The 21,048-nt window shown below is 49.2% G+C and overlaps 1 protein-coding gene across 5 annotated transcripts in view; it reads right to left on the reverse strand.

The window, feature by feature from the left end:
* LOC147259670 (ral guanine nucleotide dissociation stimulator-like) overlaps positions 1 to 21,048 on the reverse strand; it is a 39,209-nt gene that overhangs the window by 14,716 nt on the left and 3,445 nt on the right. Inside the window, exon 1 of one of the 5 annotated variants that reach the window (XM_086205752.1) lies at positions 16,411 to 16,746. The exons of 1 other annotated variant lie outside the window; for it this stretch is intronic. In XM_086205752.1, coding sequence (XP_086061878.1) covers positions 16,411 to 16,545 — 135 coding nt within the window. In that variant the 5' untranslated portion in view covers positions 16,546 to 16,746. Of the gene's footprint in view, positions 1 to 6,081; positions 6,390 to 8,523; positions 8,594 to 16,410; positions 16,747 to 21,048 lie in introns of those variants that run through there. 3 more of the 5 variants (XM_086205754.1, XM_086205750.1, XM_086205751.1) reach the window with 3 other exon arrangements.

The following is a 21,048-nucleotide window of genomic DNA, read 5'->3' on the forward strand; positions in this document are numbered from 1 at the left end:
AGAAGTAATGAAGGAGGAAAACCTCCAGTGTGAGCTCAACATTCCTGAGTCCTCGAAAGGCAAAGTACAGTTTGTGGGTGAAGAACTGTTGACATTATTCTGCTTCTTCTCTCTGTCGTGTGGTTGTTTTTGTGCTCCGTAGGTCGTCTGAGCGTGAGCTCTGAGTCAAAACAACCTAAATCATGTTCCAGACACAGTGAGCCTGAACTTCAGTCGCATTAGCAGAGGTGTTGGTGACAGATCGATGAGGGAAGAGGAGGCAAACCCCCAGACAGTTATAAATCCTGCACAGGATAATGGTGGACGGAGGCACAGCCGCAGCTCAGGAGCTTATCAGCCTGACGACAGAGGCCTCGCCGCTGTCGCTATCACCGCAATAACCTGCACTCAAGGGCAGCGGCATCGACCATCCACTGAGTCCATCCCCGACACAAAGCTCCTATTCTTCCTGGTTACAGCGAGGACAAATGTCGCCATGATAGCCAAACCTCTATTAATTCAACAAAACACACAGTGATCAATAGTTTCAGCAGAGATGTCTGGCGCCCCGTCCACAGGACCGGAAAGCTCAAGAGCTGGTAAGTTCACTCAGTCCTGAGGGAAGAAACTGACACTAACATGTTGACGTTTCCAAAACTCACATGTGGAAACACTCGTTGGACTGGAAGGACGTGATCAAATCAAACATCTTGCTGCCACACTGATGACAGCAAACTAGAGTCAACGAGAAAGCAAAGCCTTCACCTGGGGACGCGCAAACTCAAATTAATATTCAGCCTAATGTGTTTTAGCTTCATGTCGTCTGGAGCAAATGAGAAATCTGGAAAAGTCCAGCAAAGAAAGAGCCTCCAGACTGAGCCGCCTCCTGCACCCCGCAGCAACGCTTCAGATGTCCGCTCACCTACAGCATCCTGCCCCCGAGTGACCGCCACCGTGAACGTGGGCTGCAGGAATGTGATGAGGCAGTGAGAAGGTTTCAGAAGAGAAAAGCCAGTCACATGAGGGTTTGTTCTGCTGCTGCATGAATGGAGCAACTGTTTTGTTTGAACCTTTTTTCTAATTAATTTTCAGCTGGTGGGTGCACAACCAACACGCAGGCTTCACACAGCAGAGCGTTCTTCTTGATCATCTCATCAACTACCAGCAGAACACACGCACACACCAACACGGGGGCAACAGTAAACCCAGATTTTCAGCCAAAGCCCCTCGGGGCTGAGTGGTGCTCCGGGTGGTCACTAGAATGCTTCAAGAGCAACACAACTAGACAGACACCAGAAAGCCCCTCAGAGCCGGATTCTAAATGTAGACCGGGGGGAAACTCCCAGTGGAGAGAGAGAACCTGCTCAGCAGCCAGACAAGACCAACAATAGCACAAGTTCATTACAACCTGGCAGCACGAGCCAGCCGCTTCCCCTCGCTAACAATGAGCCCCGAGAGCCAGCGAGCTCCTCTGGAAGGAGCGTGAGCGACCGAGGAGGCTTCCAGGTTATCAGTTCAGAGTCGCAGACATGTAACAACTGTCATGCTCGTAGAGAACCGAGCGAAGCCGAAGCACCTCTGTTCAGACGATTCGAAGATCAAATGACGATCAGAGCATCTAAGAACAGGGAATTCATCCAGAACGTATCCACGCAACCATGCAGCAGACCAACGACCAACAGTTGGTTGGGACATCTGACTTCACACAGATCATCGCTGCGTGATGTCACTCCAGCCGTTCATGAAATATTCATGTTCCTGGCTCATATTGGATCCACGGGTGAGCAGCTTGCTGCTGTTCAAGCTGATCAGACATCATTAGATTGTCGTCACATGGCAGGAAACCAACAGCCCCCTCCAGGCAGCAGACCTGGATCAGACCCTGGAATCAGGACTTCTCCAGATCGTCACATTCCAGCTACTCTCTGTTTCTGTGGCTCGGTCTGCTGCCCTCCTGCACAACGGAGCAAAACCTCCTCTGTCTGGCTCGGCTGGTCGGGTTCCGTTTCTCACTGCTGAGGCACTCGGTTCATTGGTGTGAGGACGCTTGTTTGGGCTCAGCCACGGCGCCTCTGATGTGGTTTCTCCTCAAATCTGATGTCACTTTTTTAACTTTAGATCTCAACAAAAGAGCCCAATCTTTGCTTCTGCTCGTTTAGACAGCAGGAGACCGTGGAGTCCAGGTGGGACCACTGGACTGGATCGCTCCATCATTCTTGTGGGACGGCTTGGATGCTCAGCTGAGTCACTGGACAAATTTCTCTGGTACTTGCGGGAAGAGTTAGATTTTGTTACAGCAGCTGAATCTCTGGTTTCACTGTCGCTTCATAATGAGCTGAATATGGATTATTTCCTGGAATAGATCTTTCAAAGCATCAGAGCTGGGGGACAAAGACGGCTCTGTTGTTCCGACTCAGCATTGTTAATCAGTCCTCAACTGGGCTGAAATGTCCAGGAGCTGCAGGCGTCCCACTCTGTGGAGTCCAAATGCCTTCCTGCAGGAGGCATGTCAAGATGAAGCTGACGAGCACCGGGACCAGGACCAGGACCAGGACCAGGACCAGCACCAGGCTAGGGTCCACCCAGCAGTGTTTGATGTCTCTGGCTCCTACTCCTGCTGGTTTTCTACTCAACTCCAGTGTTGGAGGCTCTCAGAGCTCTTAATTGTGACTATTTTTAGCTTGAAGCTGTTGACGGCTGTTCAGCTGTGGCTATTTATGTCTTTGTTGGAGCGCTTTTGTAGCTCCCATGAAAATAGGATTATACTCTGACAACATGCTTACATAAATTCTAACACATGATGCTTTCTGTCACGCTGGACTGCCAATAAAATGTGACAGTTTAAGATTTCAGAGCAGATCTTTGAGGACACGTTCGAACCCAACATGGATTCATAAAACCAGGACCAAAGTCTGGCTGTCCAACCTGAACCCAACACCCCGAGCTGCCGCCAGAGGCTTCCTGAGATGTCGCCATCAGTCTCTGATGGGAAGAATTGTTTACAAAAGCAGAAATTCAGTAAATTAATTGGAAAACACCTTAAAAATGTAAAATGTCAATGATCTTTTTTTAAGAAAACATGTCTTTTTTCAAAAGACTCATAGACACTTTTTTGGGGTGAGACGTCACTCTACAGGAGAAGACAGGAGCAGAGTTTGGAGGCTCCTCACGGTCCAGGATGTGACGTCTGAAACCTGAAGCCTCCGGTGCGTGAAGACTGAGAACGTTTCAGACAGCTCACCATGGTTCGCCATCCAGCTGTTATGCAACACTGGCTCATTCAACAGATCCTGGATTTTTTAGAGAAGTCATTTTAATGAGCACTGTTTTATGGAAAAATAATACATCAGATGGGCTTTTATTTGTCTGGAATCAGGAAAATAACCAGGCAAGAGGAGCTGGACAAAAAGAGGCGGAAACCAAACACGTAGAGAAGATGAATCACTGGACCGGGACAAGAGAGCATCATTTTTGTCAGTAACCAGATATCCTGACAACCCTCACGTCTAAGCCACCTGATCCTCTCAGCTACATGATACGCCACGTACAGACACCACTCGGATGCTGCTTACGTGGAGCCGGGGGGATCAACAAACCTCCACCCACCCTCACTGTCAGCAACCACACCAGTGACCCTTCTCACTGGAGCTGAAGCACCGTGTCAGATAACCAAGGCAGGCGGGGAAGAAAGGCAACGATTGTGGAGGGAACCCCTCGGCCCCTGCGGGAGGGGGATTAACCATTAGGTAATTGTGTTAGAGCAGAGGATTAGATTAGAGAGCAGAGGAGCGGGCGAGCAGAGGAGCGGGCGAGCAGGTTCGAGCGGCGCCGCCTCTCTGAGCTGAGGACACGCAATGAAAAACAGGTTTGTGATATCCGTCCGGCTATGATTGTGTTAAAGGACGAGACACCTAATTCCTTCCAACACTGTTTCCATGCGGTAGAAGTTATGATATCTTACATAAGGAAGATCAACACGAATACTGATGTTCCCTCCCGAGCTGATACCATGGGGGGATGTGACGGGAGGGGAAATGTTCCACTCAAACCATGACAAACAGAATTTCCACACAGAAACTGTATCCGAAGGTCAAGGGCTGCCTGGAGGAGAGATCCCTCACAAGATGCTGGTCTTTGTGCAGAGTTCAGTCTAACCTCAATAAAGTGATACTTCACCCGAGAGGTAGAACTTGCCTTTCAACTACTCACAAATACATTTCTTTTGCTCACAAAGACAGTTTTGACCTCCTGCGTCACTTCTTTGTGACTCCAGAATGCAGGAAGAGCCAGCCACGTACATTTAGCTTGAAGCTAACAGAGACTGACGGCTAACACCTGCTAAACTGTCCAAAACCACGGGTCACCACCTCTCCAGGCTGTCCGGTGCCGTCGGTCTCCTTCATCCTGCCGTACGATCAGTGACCCACTAACTCTGATCCAGATGGAAACTAACTCGCTGGAACACTTCCCATTCAGCCCGGTTGGCACATTCAGTCAGTTTTCCTCCCGGTGAGTCAGACATCACCACCACAGCAGCTGTGCCGGGGAGATGTGACGGCCAAACAGCAGCAGCGTGCAGCGTCTGGGGCTTGGACGCCATCTTTGGTGGCAGCAGTAAAGCAGCATGGAGGACAGCGACAGACTTTCTGATGTATTTTTTTGGGCTTCAGTCTGTTTTTTTCCACACGCCGCAGCGTCGCTGTCGATCACACACTTGAATTTACGATGACAAAGAAGTCACAGAAGTGACGGCCGAGACGACCAGCTTTCATTCCTCCGTGTGTATGGATGATGATGATGATGTTGGGCTTCAACCACTCGTCGCTGGTGTGAGATCAGAGGAATCCGGGTCGATAACTACCCGCGTCTAAGGCAGGGTCATGTGACCCAGGACTGAACGCTGCTTCGAGCTGTTCAAACTGCAGAGACAAGTCCAAGGATTGACGGCGTTGGTGAGTTTTCTGGCTGGCGTGGAGCCGCAGAGAAGAAATGCAGGAGGTGAAAATGTGTTTGTGAGCTCCGGCGACATAAAAGCAAAACACACCCTTCAGTTGAAGTATCTCATCAATGCCTGGCATGCCAACCTCATCGCCGGGGGCAGCCGTCGGCCCTGACAGCAACTATTCCGACCCCTTGGGCGAGCTGAAGCGACCATCATCGAGACGAGTCACTGACTCGCTCAACGGCTTCAGCAAGAGAAACACAAGTCTTAATCAGAGTCCTCACAACAAATCATCCTCTTACACAACAGCAGTCCCACTGAGACCAGAAAACTCCCAACTATCCCGACTCAGACAGTGACCTTCCCTTCAGGCTGCAGAAAACGCCGCTGGCGTTCATAGCATTCGTGGTAATCAGGCTGATATCTGAATGTTCGAGTCCGTGAACACACAGTAAGTGACACCTGCCCTGGAGGCTCTCAGTGCACCGCTGGGGTGAACGAGAGTGCGTGTGACGGGAAGAGTGACGACTGCTGGGGGTGAAACCAGCAACAACATAAAAAAGGCAAGTCATCCTGTTCCAGTGCCATCGTGCCAACCTCCGAGGACGCCATCCCATCGGCGTCGGCAGGCTTTGTTCCGCTCCCTTCACTCTCAGACACTGATTCATATCTGCCATGTTAGTCAGATGTTTTTGACAATTGACAACTGAACTGATGTCTTTGTCATGAAACTGATGAAGAATTTAGGATTGACAAAGCTTCCCAGTCAACAATAGACTGAAGGGTGACGACATTTATTTCAGGAGCATCAAGGAGGCACTGGATGGCACAGAAGACACATTGAAAGGGAATATTATTAATACAATGAAGCCCCCAAGAGGGAGAAGGAGGTGCTATTTTCTGGGTGAAAGTGAAGCATCGCTCTCTACGGGTCCTGGCAGGTTTGTTTACCTCTCGCATTTCTTCCTCTTCTGTCTAAAAATGACGTAAGTGCACCATTAAATATCCAGAAATTTCTACCTCTCGTTGACTTCATTCGTTTGAAGTCGTTCTCTTGTCGTATTAGTGTTGCTTTAAACCGGCGACCCGAGCATCGTCTCCTAATCCCCACACACGGGCCGTCCTCCCCGTCTCCCGCACCCGCCGTGGCGGCCTCTCACCTCCAGCAGCGGCAGATCGGGGTCCAGGTGCGTGAAGCTGTGCAGGACCACCGGGCTGCGGTCCTCCGACACCTCCAGCCTCACCCCGTCCCAAATATTCCGCACCCGCCACGACGAGTCAAACATCTCGAGCAGCTGTCCCGGCTTGATGCTGTGCGCCTCGGCTTGCATCCCCGGGAGAAAGACCATGGATGCCCGCGGAGCCGAGAGTCCCGTCACCGCAGCGACATTCTCAGAGAGTCTATCCGAGTTCGGGGCAGCTGCGGCGGGTGTGTTGGATCATCGCTGCGGTGAATCTTCTGGTGCGGTAACTGGAGAATCATGACTAAGACGAGGCTGCTAAAAACCCCGCCCACTGGCCGTGATGCCTTCAAGGCTGTTGGAAAGCTGGGTCTTCACGGAGGCCTGTCACTTACTAGAAAATGAATCGTTTCATAAAAACTAGCTAATATGATTTCCACATCCCGAAAACACATGGAAACATCATCAGCGTTAAAAACTGTGTCTTTATTCTAACATTGGGAAAAGCCATTAAGTTGTTTGATGTTTCCTCATCTTAAACGACTGAAGATGGGAAATGGGAATAAATCAGAATGACAGGGATTTTTCTAAGAAATAACCAACATCCGTGGACACTGCAGGTGTGCTGAGCAGTCACGCAGACAACTTCACAATCATAGAAAAGCAATGCAAGCGTTTGTAAGCAGAGGCGGCAGAAATGTGACGTTCAGAGTGACGACTTGAGAAAAGGAGCTCCCAGTGAGTGACACCTGGAGGGAGTGTAGGAGTGTAGCGAATCAACGGGACACAGTTTGACCTTTTAGCTTCAGAGGAAACTGAACGGGCACAACAGACGCTTTGTTTACATGACCTTAATAATTCCTCCTCATCAGTTTGCCGGCGGTTCTGATGTGGATCTGCCGCTTTTCTGAATGAGGACGGCAGAGCTGCGCGTCGACGCGGGTGTCAAAGTAGCAGTGAACCAGCTGGAGAGGACAGGAACGGGACCTCTGCCACAACAGCTGTGTGTACTTCATGCATTAGCATAGCTGCTAGCAACAATGACATCACGAACCAGTGAGTCACCTCTGCTGACATGGCCTCACGCCGTTGTGTTACTGGCCCCCACAACACCCCCACGGCGGCCCGTTTAAAATGAAACGATGTGCATTCCTCTTTTTGCTGCAGGCAGGGGGGGGGGGGGGGGGGTCGGTGAGCCCTCACACGCCCCCTCGCTGTCTTCATCATCATACTTCACATTTTTCTAAGTTTCCTGTGTCAGTGAGGAACTTGTTATTGTTGTTAAAAGTTAAAATTTGACTGAATTGATTGTGTTTGACAGAACTGACGGCCCGACTTTTGTGTAACTAAAGCCACGAACAAGCAGTCCTTCCACGACACGTTGGGACGGGAGGAGCCAAGAGACGTCACAGACGAAGGATGGGTCACACTGCCGCCTGACGTTCCACGCTGAGGCGCTGCAGTGGCGCCCTGTGACATCATCCTCAGCCGGCTTCAGGACTCATATTGGTTTCACACCAATTATCAACACAAATGAGAACATTTAGATCCCCCTTCTTACAGAAAACCATGCCAAGATCACACGATCAGTCAAAATAATCACAACTCGATATTTTTTTCAAAATGGCGCCGCTAAGATTCACAGACGGACTCCAGGTTCTTCAGTCTGTGGGATTCGCGATTTGTTTCCACTCGGCTGTCAAATTTTACCCACTGACCTTCGTTCTTTTCCAGGTTCCATTTCATTTCTCAAAAGCAAACAGTTTTTAGTCCAGCAGGCAACTACAAGTACGAGATTATCAGCAGCGCCGAATAGAATCCCGCTGTTCGTGCCAGCAACCCGAACTGCTGGTGTCACGGAGGCCTGAGTTAGCACGGTGGCTACTGAAGGAAAGCGCTATTAAGTGATATTTATCACATTCATCACAAGTCTGTTTTCCTTCTCTAACAAAAGCTGTCTTATCAAAAACCTATATCCCACAGTGCAAGTGTACATGGTGTCCCTGAAGGCAGCAGCCACCCCCACCACACACACACTGACGTCATGCCTCTGGGAAATGACACCAGTGTTGATTCTGCTCTCACTATGGCAGCGGGAGGGAAACACGCTGAGGCTGCCCACTTCTGCTTCCTACACACTCCCACAGTGAAAGTACAAGTGCTCGAGTCAGGAAGGGTAAAAGTACTTCTCCCGAGTATCACTACTACACGCTGCTCGCCTTAAACTGCTCCGCCACATCTTTACAGAGAAACTTCTCACAAGAATTCCACACACGTGACGTGGATGTTACTTGCAGGATTCACAGATTAAGCTTGAAGAGTTCAACCCCTCCAGACAAGCTTCAACTTTAAACTCAGTCCAGCTCTAAAATCAGATAAAAATCAAGCTGCGTTCATTCGCGTGTCCGTTGCAGAACTCACCACTGCCAGCAAAAGAATCCACGATAAATCTACCAAAACACGCTCTTAACATCAGCGACTAAGTTTCCTCACCAGTGAGAGAAAACCTTCCCAGAGAAGGAAGCGTTTTGCTGGTGCAGACGGAGCTTTGCTGCAGTGGCCTGAGTGCTTCCTGTGTCCACCTGGCAGGAGACACGCTGCCTCCTACTGGTCACATTCAGGAACCAACATTAAACAGCACATTGATGACGTTTACCTCCACAAGCATTAACAAGTTTCAGGAGGAGCGCTACGTGACCTCCACCTGACCTTTGACTCCACCAGGAAGAACACGGGTCAAAGTCTCTGAGCCACTTTGGAGCATCACAACAACTTCCAGTTAAAGTCTGACTGTCCGTCGTCTCCAGAGCCCCTCCTCCAGGGGGCTGAGACCCAGGCTGGTGACACAATGACTGGTGGTGGGTGGGAAGTGTTGGCATTTACAAAGTAAATGTTCTTAAATGTTTTGAACACTGGGGGGAGGGGCCTCCCACATGCGTCATGCTGTTGACGGATCAGATCTCAGAGAGGTTTTTGAATTTCTACCGTCTTGTTCGGGCCAGATCACCGACCGACACCAGATCACCGACCGGCACCAGATCACCGACCAACACCAGATCACCGACCGACACCAGAGTCCTGCTGAACAGAACCTGTCAGTCACATCTGGCTTCTCCACCTGTTGTTTTCTGTATGAACTCAACCATGGCAAGATTTCAGAGCGAGATTCCTCCCTGCTGAGAGACACGACGAACACGATGAGGTGTCTCCCCTCCGTCACCTGTCGCTCAGGTGTAACAACGATCTGAACCTGCTGGTGTGACAAAATACACTCAGGTGGGCGGGAAGTGATGGGAACCAGTTGCCCCAGTGATTACCTGATAGCTGCTGCCTCCCTTCAGACCGGAGTCGTTTGAAACAACGGTTGTCTCCAACACTCGCTCGACTAAGATAAACTGCAAAAGAAGGACCAGGTTGAATAAAAGTCGCAGTCGGAGATCAATCTCCTGTCAGGATGCGACAGATGAAGGCCCCGCCCCCCAGTGGAGGTTTACTGGCCAGCAGTGCTGGGCAGCAGCCAGGCGCTCACCCAAAAGTACATTTGTGAGAAGTCAAGGTGGATAGGAGTGCCAGACTGGTCTCAGTACCGCCAGAGTGAAAAAACAGCAACAGGTACAATCAGTGAAAACAGTAAAGCCAACGTGCTGCTTTGAACAAAGTCCCTGCCGCCGCCGCCGCCATGTGAATTACCATCTGCAAAACTTTAGTAACATAAAAACAGCAGGACAGTGTTGTGGAGTCTTAACTTGACAAAGTCTGGTTTTTCCCAGTTGCAGTACTTCCTCGTGACTTCGAAATGCAGAAGTAGCCAGCAACATCGCGTTCTCGCTGATGGAGGATGACGGTGAACAGCAGCTGAACTGTCCAAAACTCTCAAAGCGGTTTTTATCTCATATCAAAGCATCTGTGGGTCACTGATCCTCCGTCTGGATTCCAGAGACTTGGATTTTACCAGAGAGTTAGTAAACGGATGTTTTTGGACACTTAAGCTGTGGTTGGCTCTTCCTACTATCTGGAGTGACAAAGACGTCATGCAGGAGGGAAAGAACATCGTTGTGAGCTCAAGGCTCCTATTAATGAGAACTTGAAAGACAAAATACCCTTTCTGGGTGAAGTGTCACTGGATCTGCTGGTGTTACGGAGGTGGATGACAAAAACTAAAATCCTCCAAAATGCCTGGAAATGTTGAGCTAAAGCTCTGGGACAGCGCTCAGCAGGGCCAGATTCAAGTCAGGAGCGTCTGAAGTCTGGCAGCAGACTGTGTTTTATGAAGACAGACCAAACAAGTCATCAGCAGATAAATGATCAGATGATCTTGTGTGGTTTGACGATCGATAGAGGAGAGTAACAGACAGAGAATAACCTGAACATCTGAGAAGATAAAAACGCATTCCAACCTGTCTGCCGTCCCCCCTGCCGGGCCGGTAATAATCCTGCGTGTCCCAGCAGACACCTGTCCTGACCAGCAGTCCACAAATCCACCGGCTCCACTGCAACATGACAGCTTCACACAGAACCGCGTCGCAAATCTCAGCATCCAGAGAAGTCCCACCGACAGGCCTCTGGAGCCCCACTCCCCTCGACACAGATTGGCTGAACCCCTCTGGACGCTCTACTCGTACATGTTTGCTCTCCCAGCTGTGTCAACAACACGAGGAGCGACACCAGAAAAAAATTAACTTCTGCTGGCAAATAAAGGTAGAGCGGGTTAGCGGCGGCCCCCCCAGTCTCCCCACGCCTGCCAAAGCTGACGTGAAGCTTTTAGCGACTGTGCACAACACAAGACTGAGGTGTTTTGACACGATCACAGCAAGGAAGAGAAAATGAAAGCTAACAACAAGGTAATAAACCCCGGGGAAACTCCCCGATGAGCTTCAAGAGCGAATCGTCACCTTCCACTTTCTCAGTGCACGTTGGCCTCACCTGCGGCTGGAAATAACCAACAAGGACTGAGAATAATGACAGCTGACCCATGCCAGCCTCCGGTCACACTCGTCATCATATTCCTATCAAAGCTGGAGTCAGTCAGCTCTTGTCTCAGGCTTTGATTTCGTCTTCTTGAGTCAGGCAGGTTTAGTCTGCTGCACCATGGAGCAGCAGAGAGGATGGATGAGTGACGAGATGTGTCTACCTTCTGGTTTGAGGCAGACTGGGAATCAAACTCCACAACAGTCTCCCAGAGACGGGCAGCTGAGAGGCCCCTCGCCGCCTGGAACGGCTTCCTGATTTACTCCCCGCCATTATTCCAGGTGCTCCTCTGAGTGTCAACATCCAGACATACTTTCTCCTGCCAACTGGAACCATGGCCTGACAACAGCAGCCGGCTCAGAGAGAAATACAGACGCTTTTCTGTCACCGACGCCGTTTGCTGTTCTTCCTACTGCCTCACGTCATTTCTGTCAGGACTACAAGTTTATTCTGTTACGTTCACAAGTGAATGGTCGCATCCCCCCCCCCCCGTGCTAAAAACTTCATAAGACCTTCAACTTCAACGGCAACATTGAAGCTAAAATGTTCAACTTCTTTCATATGGAAATGTTACAATAAAAAAAATCCTGCATCCTCTCCTTCCCCTTGAAAGACTTCTTTTTTTCTAAGCACAGTTGAACAGTATCAGGGCATCAAACCAGGCGAGCGTCCTATATTCACCTGAGAACAACAGAATTTCCTGTTCGTCAGCATTAATGAGATCAATTTTCATGGAAAAAGCCTCTCCTGCCATGTTTCTCCGGATTAATGAGGTAACTTCTCTCATTCAGTCAGAGAAACGGGGCAGCTTTTTCCTTTCGTCAGGTGAGTGTGACACTGCTGCGTGTCAACCAGCCTCCAGAGCTGAGAGGACTACAATGAGTTCTGGTCTCTACTGTCCCTTCAGGACCCCAGGTGGTCCAGACCTCCTCACCGCGGTCATCGATCCCCGCCGACTGATCACATGCACCTCATCCTTCTGTTTACTTGTTCAGCCTGACGTCTTTAGCCCGTCCTGGACTTTGGCCTGCCGTGTTTGTCTGACCCAGTGCAACGTCTGCTCTTTTGTTGAGCTTCATCAGTTTGATGGTGTTGAAGAACTAGTTCAGAAACGCCGGCGGCAGACAAGCTGCGTGCTGAGTGTGCGGGACGATCAGAAGTATTAGAGCCATGCTGTTTGCAGACCCTCCATGTTGACTCCCAGCAACACGACAAAAACACGGAACAGAGAGCAACACCCCAGCCCTTCACTGCTCACGACTACAGGCCCGAGTGAAACTGCTGAACCGGTGGAAGACGAGGCTGAGCAGGAAGGTCAAATATAAACAAGCTGCTCCTTTTCAAGACGTAACTGTGTATTTTACGTGTGTATGTATATAAGTACTACGTCGCTCATCACTGTTTAAATCTAAAAGTTGACAGTGTGGAAAAAGTACTTCCTCAGAGAATCAACAGAAGTCTGTGTGAATATTATCTTCAGGTCTGCAGACTTCCATTCACTTCCTCCAGCGCCGGCCCTCAGCTGGACCTCCTGGCAGCTGACGGCTGTTTGAAGCGGCTCAACTCTTTGTGTTTTCACGACAGAAGCAACAGTTGAAGCTTTGACGACAGGATTTGTAAAAAGCTCTTGAGAATACTTTGATTAAACCTGCAAACCCTCCTAAGTCACCACTGGCATTGACTTATTAAACTGACGCGGAGGCTGAGACCTGCCAGTCACAGGTGTCACATGACTGCGAGGGTGGACAGTGGTTTTTGCTTTTTGTATTGAAGAAATAAAACATGTAGGAGATGTGGATGGTTTCAGTCAAAGAGTCAGAGACTCAAACGTCCTCAGTACTGCAGGCGATGCACCAGGATGCTGTGGACTACATTTCCCATAAGGCCCCAGGTAGCAACTTTTCAATAGAAGCCACATAAACAACCAATATCTTTCATCTCTAAAGGCTTCCTTTCTGTCTAGGCTGATGACATCAGCATGACATCATCATCAGACATGAGAGCTGTCACAGCCGCTGAGGAATTCATACAACTTTGAAATAAAATAACGTCTGAATGACCACATGCCTCAACTCTACCGCCCCCCCCCCCCACTGCCTGACCACAACAGCAGACAACAGCGAGGGAGAGGGGGGGGGGAGAGAAAGAGGGGAGAGCCTTTGCTTGACCCCACCAAAGAATTCAGGCCACATGGAACATGATCAGGTGTTGCAGCTGAGAGAGAGAGAGAGAGAGCGAGAGAGAGAGAGAGAGAGAGCGAGCAGACAGCTGACAGCAGACATCTCCATCTCACACTGGCAGCACAGCACATGATCTGCTATTATTGTGAGTTTCACGCAGCAATTTGACTTTCTGACAGAGTGTCGAGCAGCAGACCAGGACAGGAGGATGACATTCAGACGGCAAGCAGCAGCAGGACGCCGTTCCGGGCTTGATGGCACCTGGAGGTCCTGGGCGAGGGACATGCCGAGGGTTTCCACAGGTGGACAGTTTCTTTGTTGTTGCCCTGAAATGCACCAGCGGAGCCGGAATGACTGCTGCTTCCATTTCACTGCAACAAACAGATCGAGATGGTGCGGCACCAGGACGCTGATCCCACCCAAATAGGAATTTACACTTTGCTTGTTTCCTTCACGGAGTTTGGATTTGATGGTCTACATTTATAATGACATGCAGGAAATCGTGTTGGTTCGATCTGCATGGGTTGTCGCACTTATCGTTGTACAGAATCTTTTTTTTTTTTTACTGATGACCCTGGCATTTGTGTCCATCAGCTATCGGCCAAACAGAAAATATCGTCGCATCAAATACTTGCAAAAAAGTCCAATCTCCCTGGTAACAAAGGCAGACCTGTAGCAGGTTGGAGTTCTCTGAAGACGTGCTGATGTCAGCTTTTTTCACTCTCAGGGTTCATTAACAAGCTGACACAGGAGCGCATTCATTAGGCACCGTGGGATCATTACAGACACGACCAAACACGCCAAAATATCAAAGGGCGAAGCCTCGTCTGGAGGGAGACGGTTGCCTGGGTGTGTTTGGCAGCCACACACACACACACACACACGCACACACACACACACAGCATGAAGACCTCTGTGTGACCGACTCAGAGCAATGAGAGGCAACTTTGGCAGATACCCAGAGCAACAACAAAAAATCTGACTCCGCTGGCGTGAGGGTGTGACTCAGGTAGAGGAAGATCCTCAAATCTGACTGAAGAGTGAAGACGGGTTCTGAAACCCAGCCTGCAGCAAACTGGGTTCCACACAAGACTCAAGAAACTACAGCATCGAGGGCATCGGGCTGAAGTAAAATTACAGCTCAAACTTCCATCTGAAGAGCAGAAGTGCTCAGGAGAGTGGTGGTGAGTCAGCGAGAGCCTGGTGGGCCCGCAGTTACAAACAAACATCTCAAAAAGCAGAGCGGTGGCACATTCACACGCATAATGACATTTAACACCCACACACACACAGATCTAACACACACACACACACACACACACAGATCTAACACACACACACACACACACAAACAGATCTAACACACACACACAGATCTAACACACACACACACACAAACAGATCTAACACACACACAAACAGATCTAACACACACACACACAAACAGATCTAACACCCACACACACACAGATCTAACACACACACACAGATCTAACACACACACACAGATCCAACACACACACACACACACACACAAACAGATCTAACACCCACACACACACACATTAACAGATCTAACGCACACACAAAATCAGATCGAACACACCCACGATAACAGATCAAACACACACACACACACACACACACACACACACACACACACTAGACCTCAACTCAAATGAAGCTACATTTTCAAATACAATTCATGAAAACCCAAAATACAATCCACTGGTTCTACTCAAGAATGAAAGCCCAAATTCCATTCAGTAGCCTTGAGAAACAAGAAGAGGAAGAAGAAGAGGAGTCAACAAGATGGGCGAACTAAAGGAAACCTAAAATGTTGGAACTTTATTTCTTCAATTTTTCATACACAACAAACCAAGCAGCAGGTTTGAAGTGACCATTTATCACAGCCAGAAGCTGCAAAAACACTCAGTAATGTTGGGTTTTTTATTTTCTGGTGGCTTATGTGTGACGGATGTGTCTGCCCAGGAAAAAACAACAACCACATCTCAGCTTAAAATTGTGAAATTTCATCAAAAAGAAAGAGTTTGCTTGGCCTTGTTCCTCAGCGCGTCTGTGAGGCCCCGACTGACTCAGACGAAAACTGCTCCGGGCTGTAGGATGAGAATTTTCTGTAAATGGTTGCAAAACTCAGCAAACGCCTTGCTGGAGCAGGTTGTACACCTGTTTGAAGTTCAAAATATATCAATACAATTTACAATACTAGCAGTCCAGTTCAGCAGAGGGATGCTGAGCGATGCTGCCATCCCTCCTCACATGAACTACAATAACTTCGACGCTAGCGAGCTACTCAGCTAGCGAGCTACTCAGCTAGCGAGTTACTCAGCTAGCTAGCTACTCAGCTAGCGAGCTACTCAGCTAGCTAGTAGCAACCTACAGGCTGGAACAGGCGAGTGTTGACGGATGCTAAAGTTCGCAGGTCTTTCGGATTCCTGTGAATACTTGTAAATATATGTTAAGTTTTTGTTGTTGTTTTGTTTTGTCTTTTTCAAACAGAGCGACTCCGTACTGCCGATATTAGCTGCTTCTTCAGAACAACCCAACCTTGACCTGCTGAGGGTCATTCGACCGCTCAATATTTCGCTGACGAGCGGCTCTTCTTCTTCTACACTGCCATCTTCTGGCAGCCTTTACTCACTCACACACGTAATGCGTGTTTCTTTTTTTTTCATTTCACTTCCGCGGTTCGGTTCACCTGCTGGTAACTGTGCTGTACTGCAGCAGCAGTGGCCCGGAGCCAGAAGCACCACTGAGGATTAACTGCAGAAGAAACAAGCACGACTGCATTTGTTTCATGTTTTTATTTGAGGGACGTTCCCCGTCTGCTCGTTTATTCCCTGCATCTGTTTCCGTTGTGACTTTGGTCAAAATGTGACCACAATGCATTGTACACACACACACACACACACACAAAACAATGATGACTGTCAAGTACTTGAATGCATGTGGAGTGCTGCTACATGAGCGCTAGCATGTGCACAGAAAGACACGCATTCACTCAGAGAAATGGGACATGCAATTACAATTTAATGTGTAACACAGATATGCGCACGCACGCACACACACACACACAAACACACACACACACACACACACACACACACACACACACCTCCCTGTAGTGTAGCAAGCTCACCAGGTCGTCCAGGATGGTGACGGGGAAATCGAACATGCACATCTTGACGGGCTGAGCGAGCGCTCTGTGCAGGCTGAACAGGGACTTGGCTTCCATGCTGCACGTCAAACGTACAACGCTGCCCACCACAAACATTCACCGACAAAAAAAAAAAAAGGAAATGTAAAGGAAAAAAAAAAGGAGGAAGTCCCGCTCGCTGCCTCTCAACGAAGATTGAGAGGGATCCGTCTCCGACAGAAGAGAAGAACCCTGCCACCTCCTTCCCCCTCCTCCTCCTCCTCCTCCTCCCAGCGAACCTGCACTCGCCTCACTACCCTCCTTCTTCCTCGTCTCGTTTTTCCCTCCTCCTCCTGCTCCCTCCTCCTTCGCCAGGGGATGTCATAACTGCCAGCAGCTGCTTTCTTGTCTCTGAAGGTATTGCCCAACACTCAGCTGTTGTGCCACCGCCGCAGCGTGTTTGTTCTCAGCCTGCTGCAGGTCGGCCCCGGCCAGCTCCTCCGCCTGCTTCCACGCTGCAGCGATGGAATCAAAAGGAGCGGCTGGATGTTGCTCTGCTCGAGCCAGACTGTCTGTGCGAGCCTGTTAGAGATGAAGCAGGGCGACCGCTGGCGTATCAATCTGCCTCGCTACTGTGGCTGGTGAACGTGGAAGCAGACGTCCTGGCAGGGGACCAGCCCTCGTCTCTCCTTTGGTAAATATCTGCAGGGATGATGCAGGAGGAGGACAAACACTCCTCCAGCTGTTGATGGTGGACCCTCCACCCAGCCTCAGTCTGTGCTGGACAGGGTTCCTGCACCCATACCACTTGTCAGTCTCTCTGAGTACTCAGGGCTCCTCCTGCTCCTCTGGACTGCTGATGGCAGGATGATCCTGAGGAGGCGCTTCCTTGTTGATTCACGTTACAAAATCAGAGGCACATTTACACAAAGTGTCGACAATCAGAGGACTTCAGAAGGAGCTTCTCTGGTGAGGACCAGCTCCCGTCACTGTTCTTAATGGCTTTTGTTATCCATTTTTTATGCCGGTGCTCAAGTGAAGCTGTCGATCTTAAGTGTTCTGTTTCCTGTTGTGCATCTGTACGGTCCATCTTTAGCTAACACAATTTCTCGGAGGAAGCCTGAGGAAACGTCTTCTAATTTGCCACAATCGTCCACTGGGACCTCAAGGATGAACCGAAAAGATCCGGGTGATCGAAGGTTATGATCACCTCATATTCCCAACAAATCTCAGGAATGCCGTGAGGGAATTTCTCCAACTTTGCCTGGAACATCGACCAGGACTTAAATATGACCTGAAAATTGGTTGGTGGACGAGTGTCCGTGCGACAGACATCACACAAACCGAAGCGTGGCGTGCAGCTGCGTTTGATGAGACACTAAGCGTGTCGAGCGCATCAGCGTGTTCCCTCCCTGTGCTGCTCTCAGGTGCCTAGGTTTGTTTGCGCTGGGTTCAGGTGAGGGATTCTCTGAATCCATTCAGTCCATCACAAACACCATCCTGAAGACAAAAGCAGCCCCGAAGCTCCTTTCTCCCCTCGTCCTCTGTCGTTCAACTGTCCCACAAATGGCTGAAACAGTGACAAAGAGGAAGTGAGTGCAAGAAACAGCCGACAACGTGAAGACGTATCAGCACTTTGAGGTTTGGTTTTTATCTCCCCGGTTGTTCATTTTTTACTTTCGTTCTGGGTTCAACACCAATGCTTGGTGTTTCATCATGACACAAATGTCCAAACCTGAAGTCGTTTCAGACAAACGCCCCCGCAGTGCAAAGCTTTTCTTTGGTGGGAATTTATAAACACACCATCTTGCTCCCTCATTCTTTATTGCAAGGCCCTTCTTTCCATTACTCCCCTAATATTTGCACCATGAAAGCAAAGTCAGTCTAAATATTTTAACTGCCTCCACGTCCGAGTCTCTGGGAGCTCAAAGAGGGAACAAAGGCAGAATTCAGCCCTGATTCAGATGCAAATGACGCTCAAAGTTTAAAAGTACAGCAGAGAGCGACGATGAAGTGCTGCTGCTTTTGAACACACACAGACAGTACAAGGAGAGGAGGAAGAAGAGGAGCGAGACGGCCTGCAACACCACTGGGAACTGCTTTCAGATGCAGAGGCCGTCCCACAGCTGAATTCTGTAGGAGAGCGGTTGTCATGGAAACAGGGAGGAAAAACCGACTCTTCACAGGGCTTCACAAGCCCTCCCTCCCTTCGTCTTCTCCACAGATATGAAGCCAGGACAGGAAGCCAGACTGTACACGGCTGGACAAAGACAGGACGAGGGGCGATGCAGGTACAGGAGGTCGGCGCGTCCTCAGCTCCAACCACGGCTGCTGCGCTCTCGCTCCTCGCCTGCTTGACGATGATAACAAGGTGTTTTGGTGACTCCTGGTCCACGACACCTCACGGCTGAGCCACATCCCAAGGGACTACCGGAAGGTGTGGAGGTGACGTTCAACAGACATGAAACGATTCAGCACAATTCACTGTTTGCTGAGTTGAGAATTGATCTTTTAGTCACAAAAATAAATAAATAAATAAATAAATCCCATTTTAAAAAGGAACAAGAAAAATTGCTTTCCATCAACAAACGCATCAACGCCACTGTGCAGGTAAGGAGGTGGACGGAGCGTGTTGACAGACAAGGGAACACAAAACCCTCATCATCGTTTCATTCACCCATCCCTCCATCTTCCACTGCTCATCCTGTTGAGGGTGGTGGGGTGGAGCCTATCCCAGCAGCCTCCCCCATGGACAGGTCACCAGTCCATGGCAGGGCCAACACATAGAGACAGACAACCATTGGCTCTCCCAGCCACGCCTACGGTCAATTTAGAGTCTGGATTAACCTGGTCCCTCTTGATGTCTTTGGACTGTGGAGGAAGCTGGAGTACCAGAGAGAACCCAGCAGGAACAGGGAGAACATGGAGATTCACCCAGAAAGACCCCGTGCTGCAGCCGGGGCTCCACCCACAACCTTCTTGCTGGGGGCCACAGGGAGGACCACTGCTCCACCGGGCCGCCTCATTGATTTATACTGTTTCAATAATGACATTGTTCAACATCAGTGTGGTGGGCGGGGCAGAAGAAATTTGGATTTAATCCAAGAGTGTTGCAGGGATGAGGTGTGTTTGTAGTCCAGCAGGATGTTAGCATGTAAGGGATGAGGTGTGTTTGTAGTCCAGCAGGAAGTTAGCATGTCAGGGATGAGGTGTGTTTGTAGTCCAGCAGGAAGTTAGCATGTAAGGGATGAGGTGTGTTTGTATTCCAGCAGGAAGTTAGCATGTCAGGGATGAGGTGTGTTTGTAGTCCAGCAGGAAGTTAGCATGTCAGGTATGAGGTGTGTTTGTAGTCCAGCAGGAAGTTAGCATGCAAGGGATGAGGTGTGTTTGTAGTCCAGTAGGAAGTTAGCATGCAAGGGATGAGGTGTGTTTGTAGTCCAGCAGGAAGTTAGCATGTCAGGGATGAGGTGTGTTTGTAGTCCAGCAGGAAGTTAGCATGTCAGGGATGAGGTGTGTTTGTAGTCCAGCAGGAAGTTAGCATGTCAGGGATGAGGTGTGTTTGTAGTCCAGCAGGAAGTTAGCATGTAAGGGATGAGGTGTCTTTGTAGTCCAGCAGGAAGTTAGCATGTCAGGGATGAGGTGTCTTTGTAGTCCAGCAGGAAGTTAGCATGTAAGGGATGAGGTGTGTTTGTAGTCCAGCAGGAAGTTAGCATGTAAGGGATGAGGTGTGTTTGTCGTCCAGCAGGAAGTGGTCATGTCAGGGATGAGGTGTGTTTGTAGTCCAGCAGGAAGTTAGCATGTAAGGGATGAGGTGTGTTTGTAGTCCAGCAGGAAGTTAGCATGTAAGGGATGAGGTGTGTTTGTAGTCCAGCAGGAAGTGGTCACTTCCATGGTTCTGCCACCACAAGCCAGAAGAATTCTTCCATTAGATTCATGGTTGAACTGATGGCGTAAGTCCAATTGTTAGCAGTACAAAGCCACTGCTAGACCATGAAGGAACTACACCAGTCACATGACTTCAAATGACCGTGACATTAGCTTTTCAACCACGCTAACTTCATTCCGGATATAAAACTAATTCCCTTGCGACTCTGGCGGGCTCAGAGCTACAGTACCTCCACGTGGTCTCGATGCTCGGTTTCTGTCCAACATCAAACCAAAACAACAGAAGCAGAACAGAGGTTCTATCAAATAAATCAACACGGCGCTTCCTAGATAGATGTTACTGTGATTTAATGATAATAAAAAGGTCAAAATAATGTCAAAGTGACAACATCAGGATGCTGATTTGTACGAAGCAGGAGTCCAAGATTTGTCCCGTCTTTTCACAGGATGACAAGCAAACAACTTTTCAAATGCTCGTTTTTTGACTTCAGTTCTGATTTGATCGGCCACAGTCAGTTTGACACAGCCAGCTTTTGAGAGCATTTGGCCTCAGCATAAACGCAAATTTGACCCTTCATCTTCATTTTTGTTTCTTAAGTCCCTTTAAGAGGCATCCAAAAAAGGAAAAAGATGAGAAGAAAGAGAGAGAAAGAGAGAAAACAGACCAATAGTATCAGAAACTACGCAGCAGACTTGGTGTAAATACATTTTTGCATCAAAATCGAATTTTGTTTCTTGTCTCAGGAGTTCAGATGA

Source organism: Aulostomus chinensis, chromosome 6, assembly GCF_037954235.1.
Source record: "Aulostomus chinensis isolate RoL2024-O1b breed Wild chromosome 6, RoL_Achi_v1.0, whole genome shotgun sequence".
Lineage (NCBI taxonomy): Eukaryota > Metazoa > Chordata > Actinopteri > Syngnathiformes > Aulostomidae > Aulostomus > Aulostomus chinensis.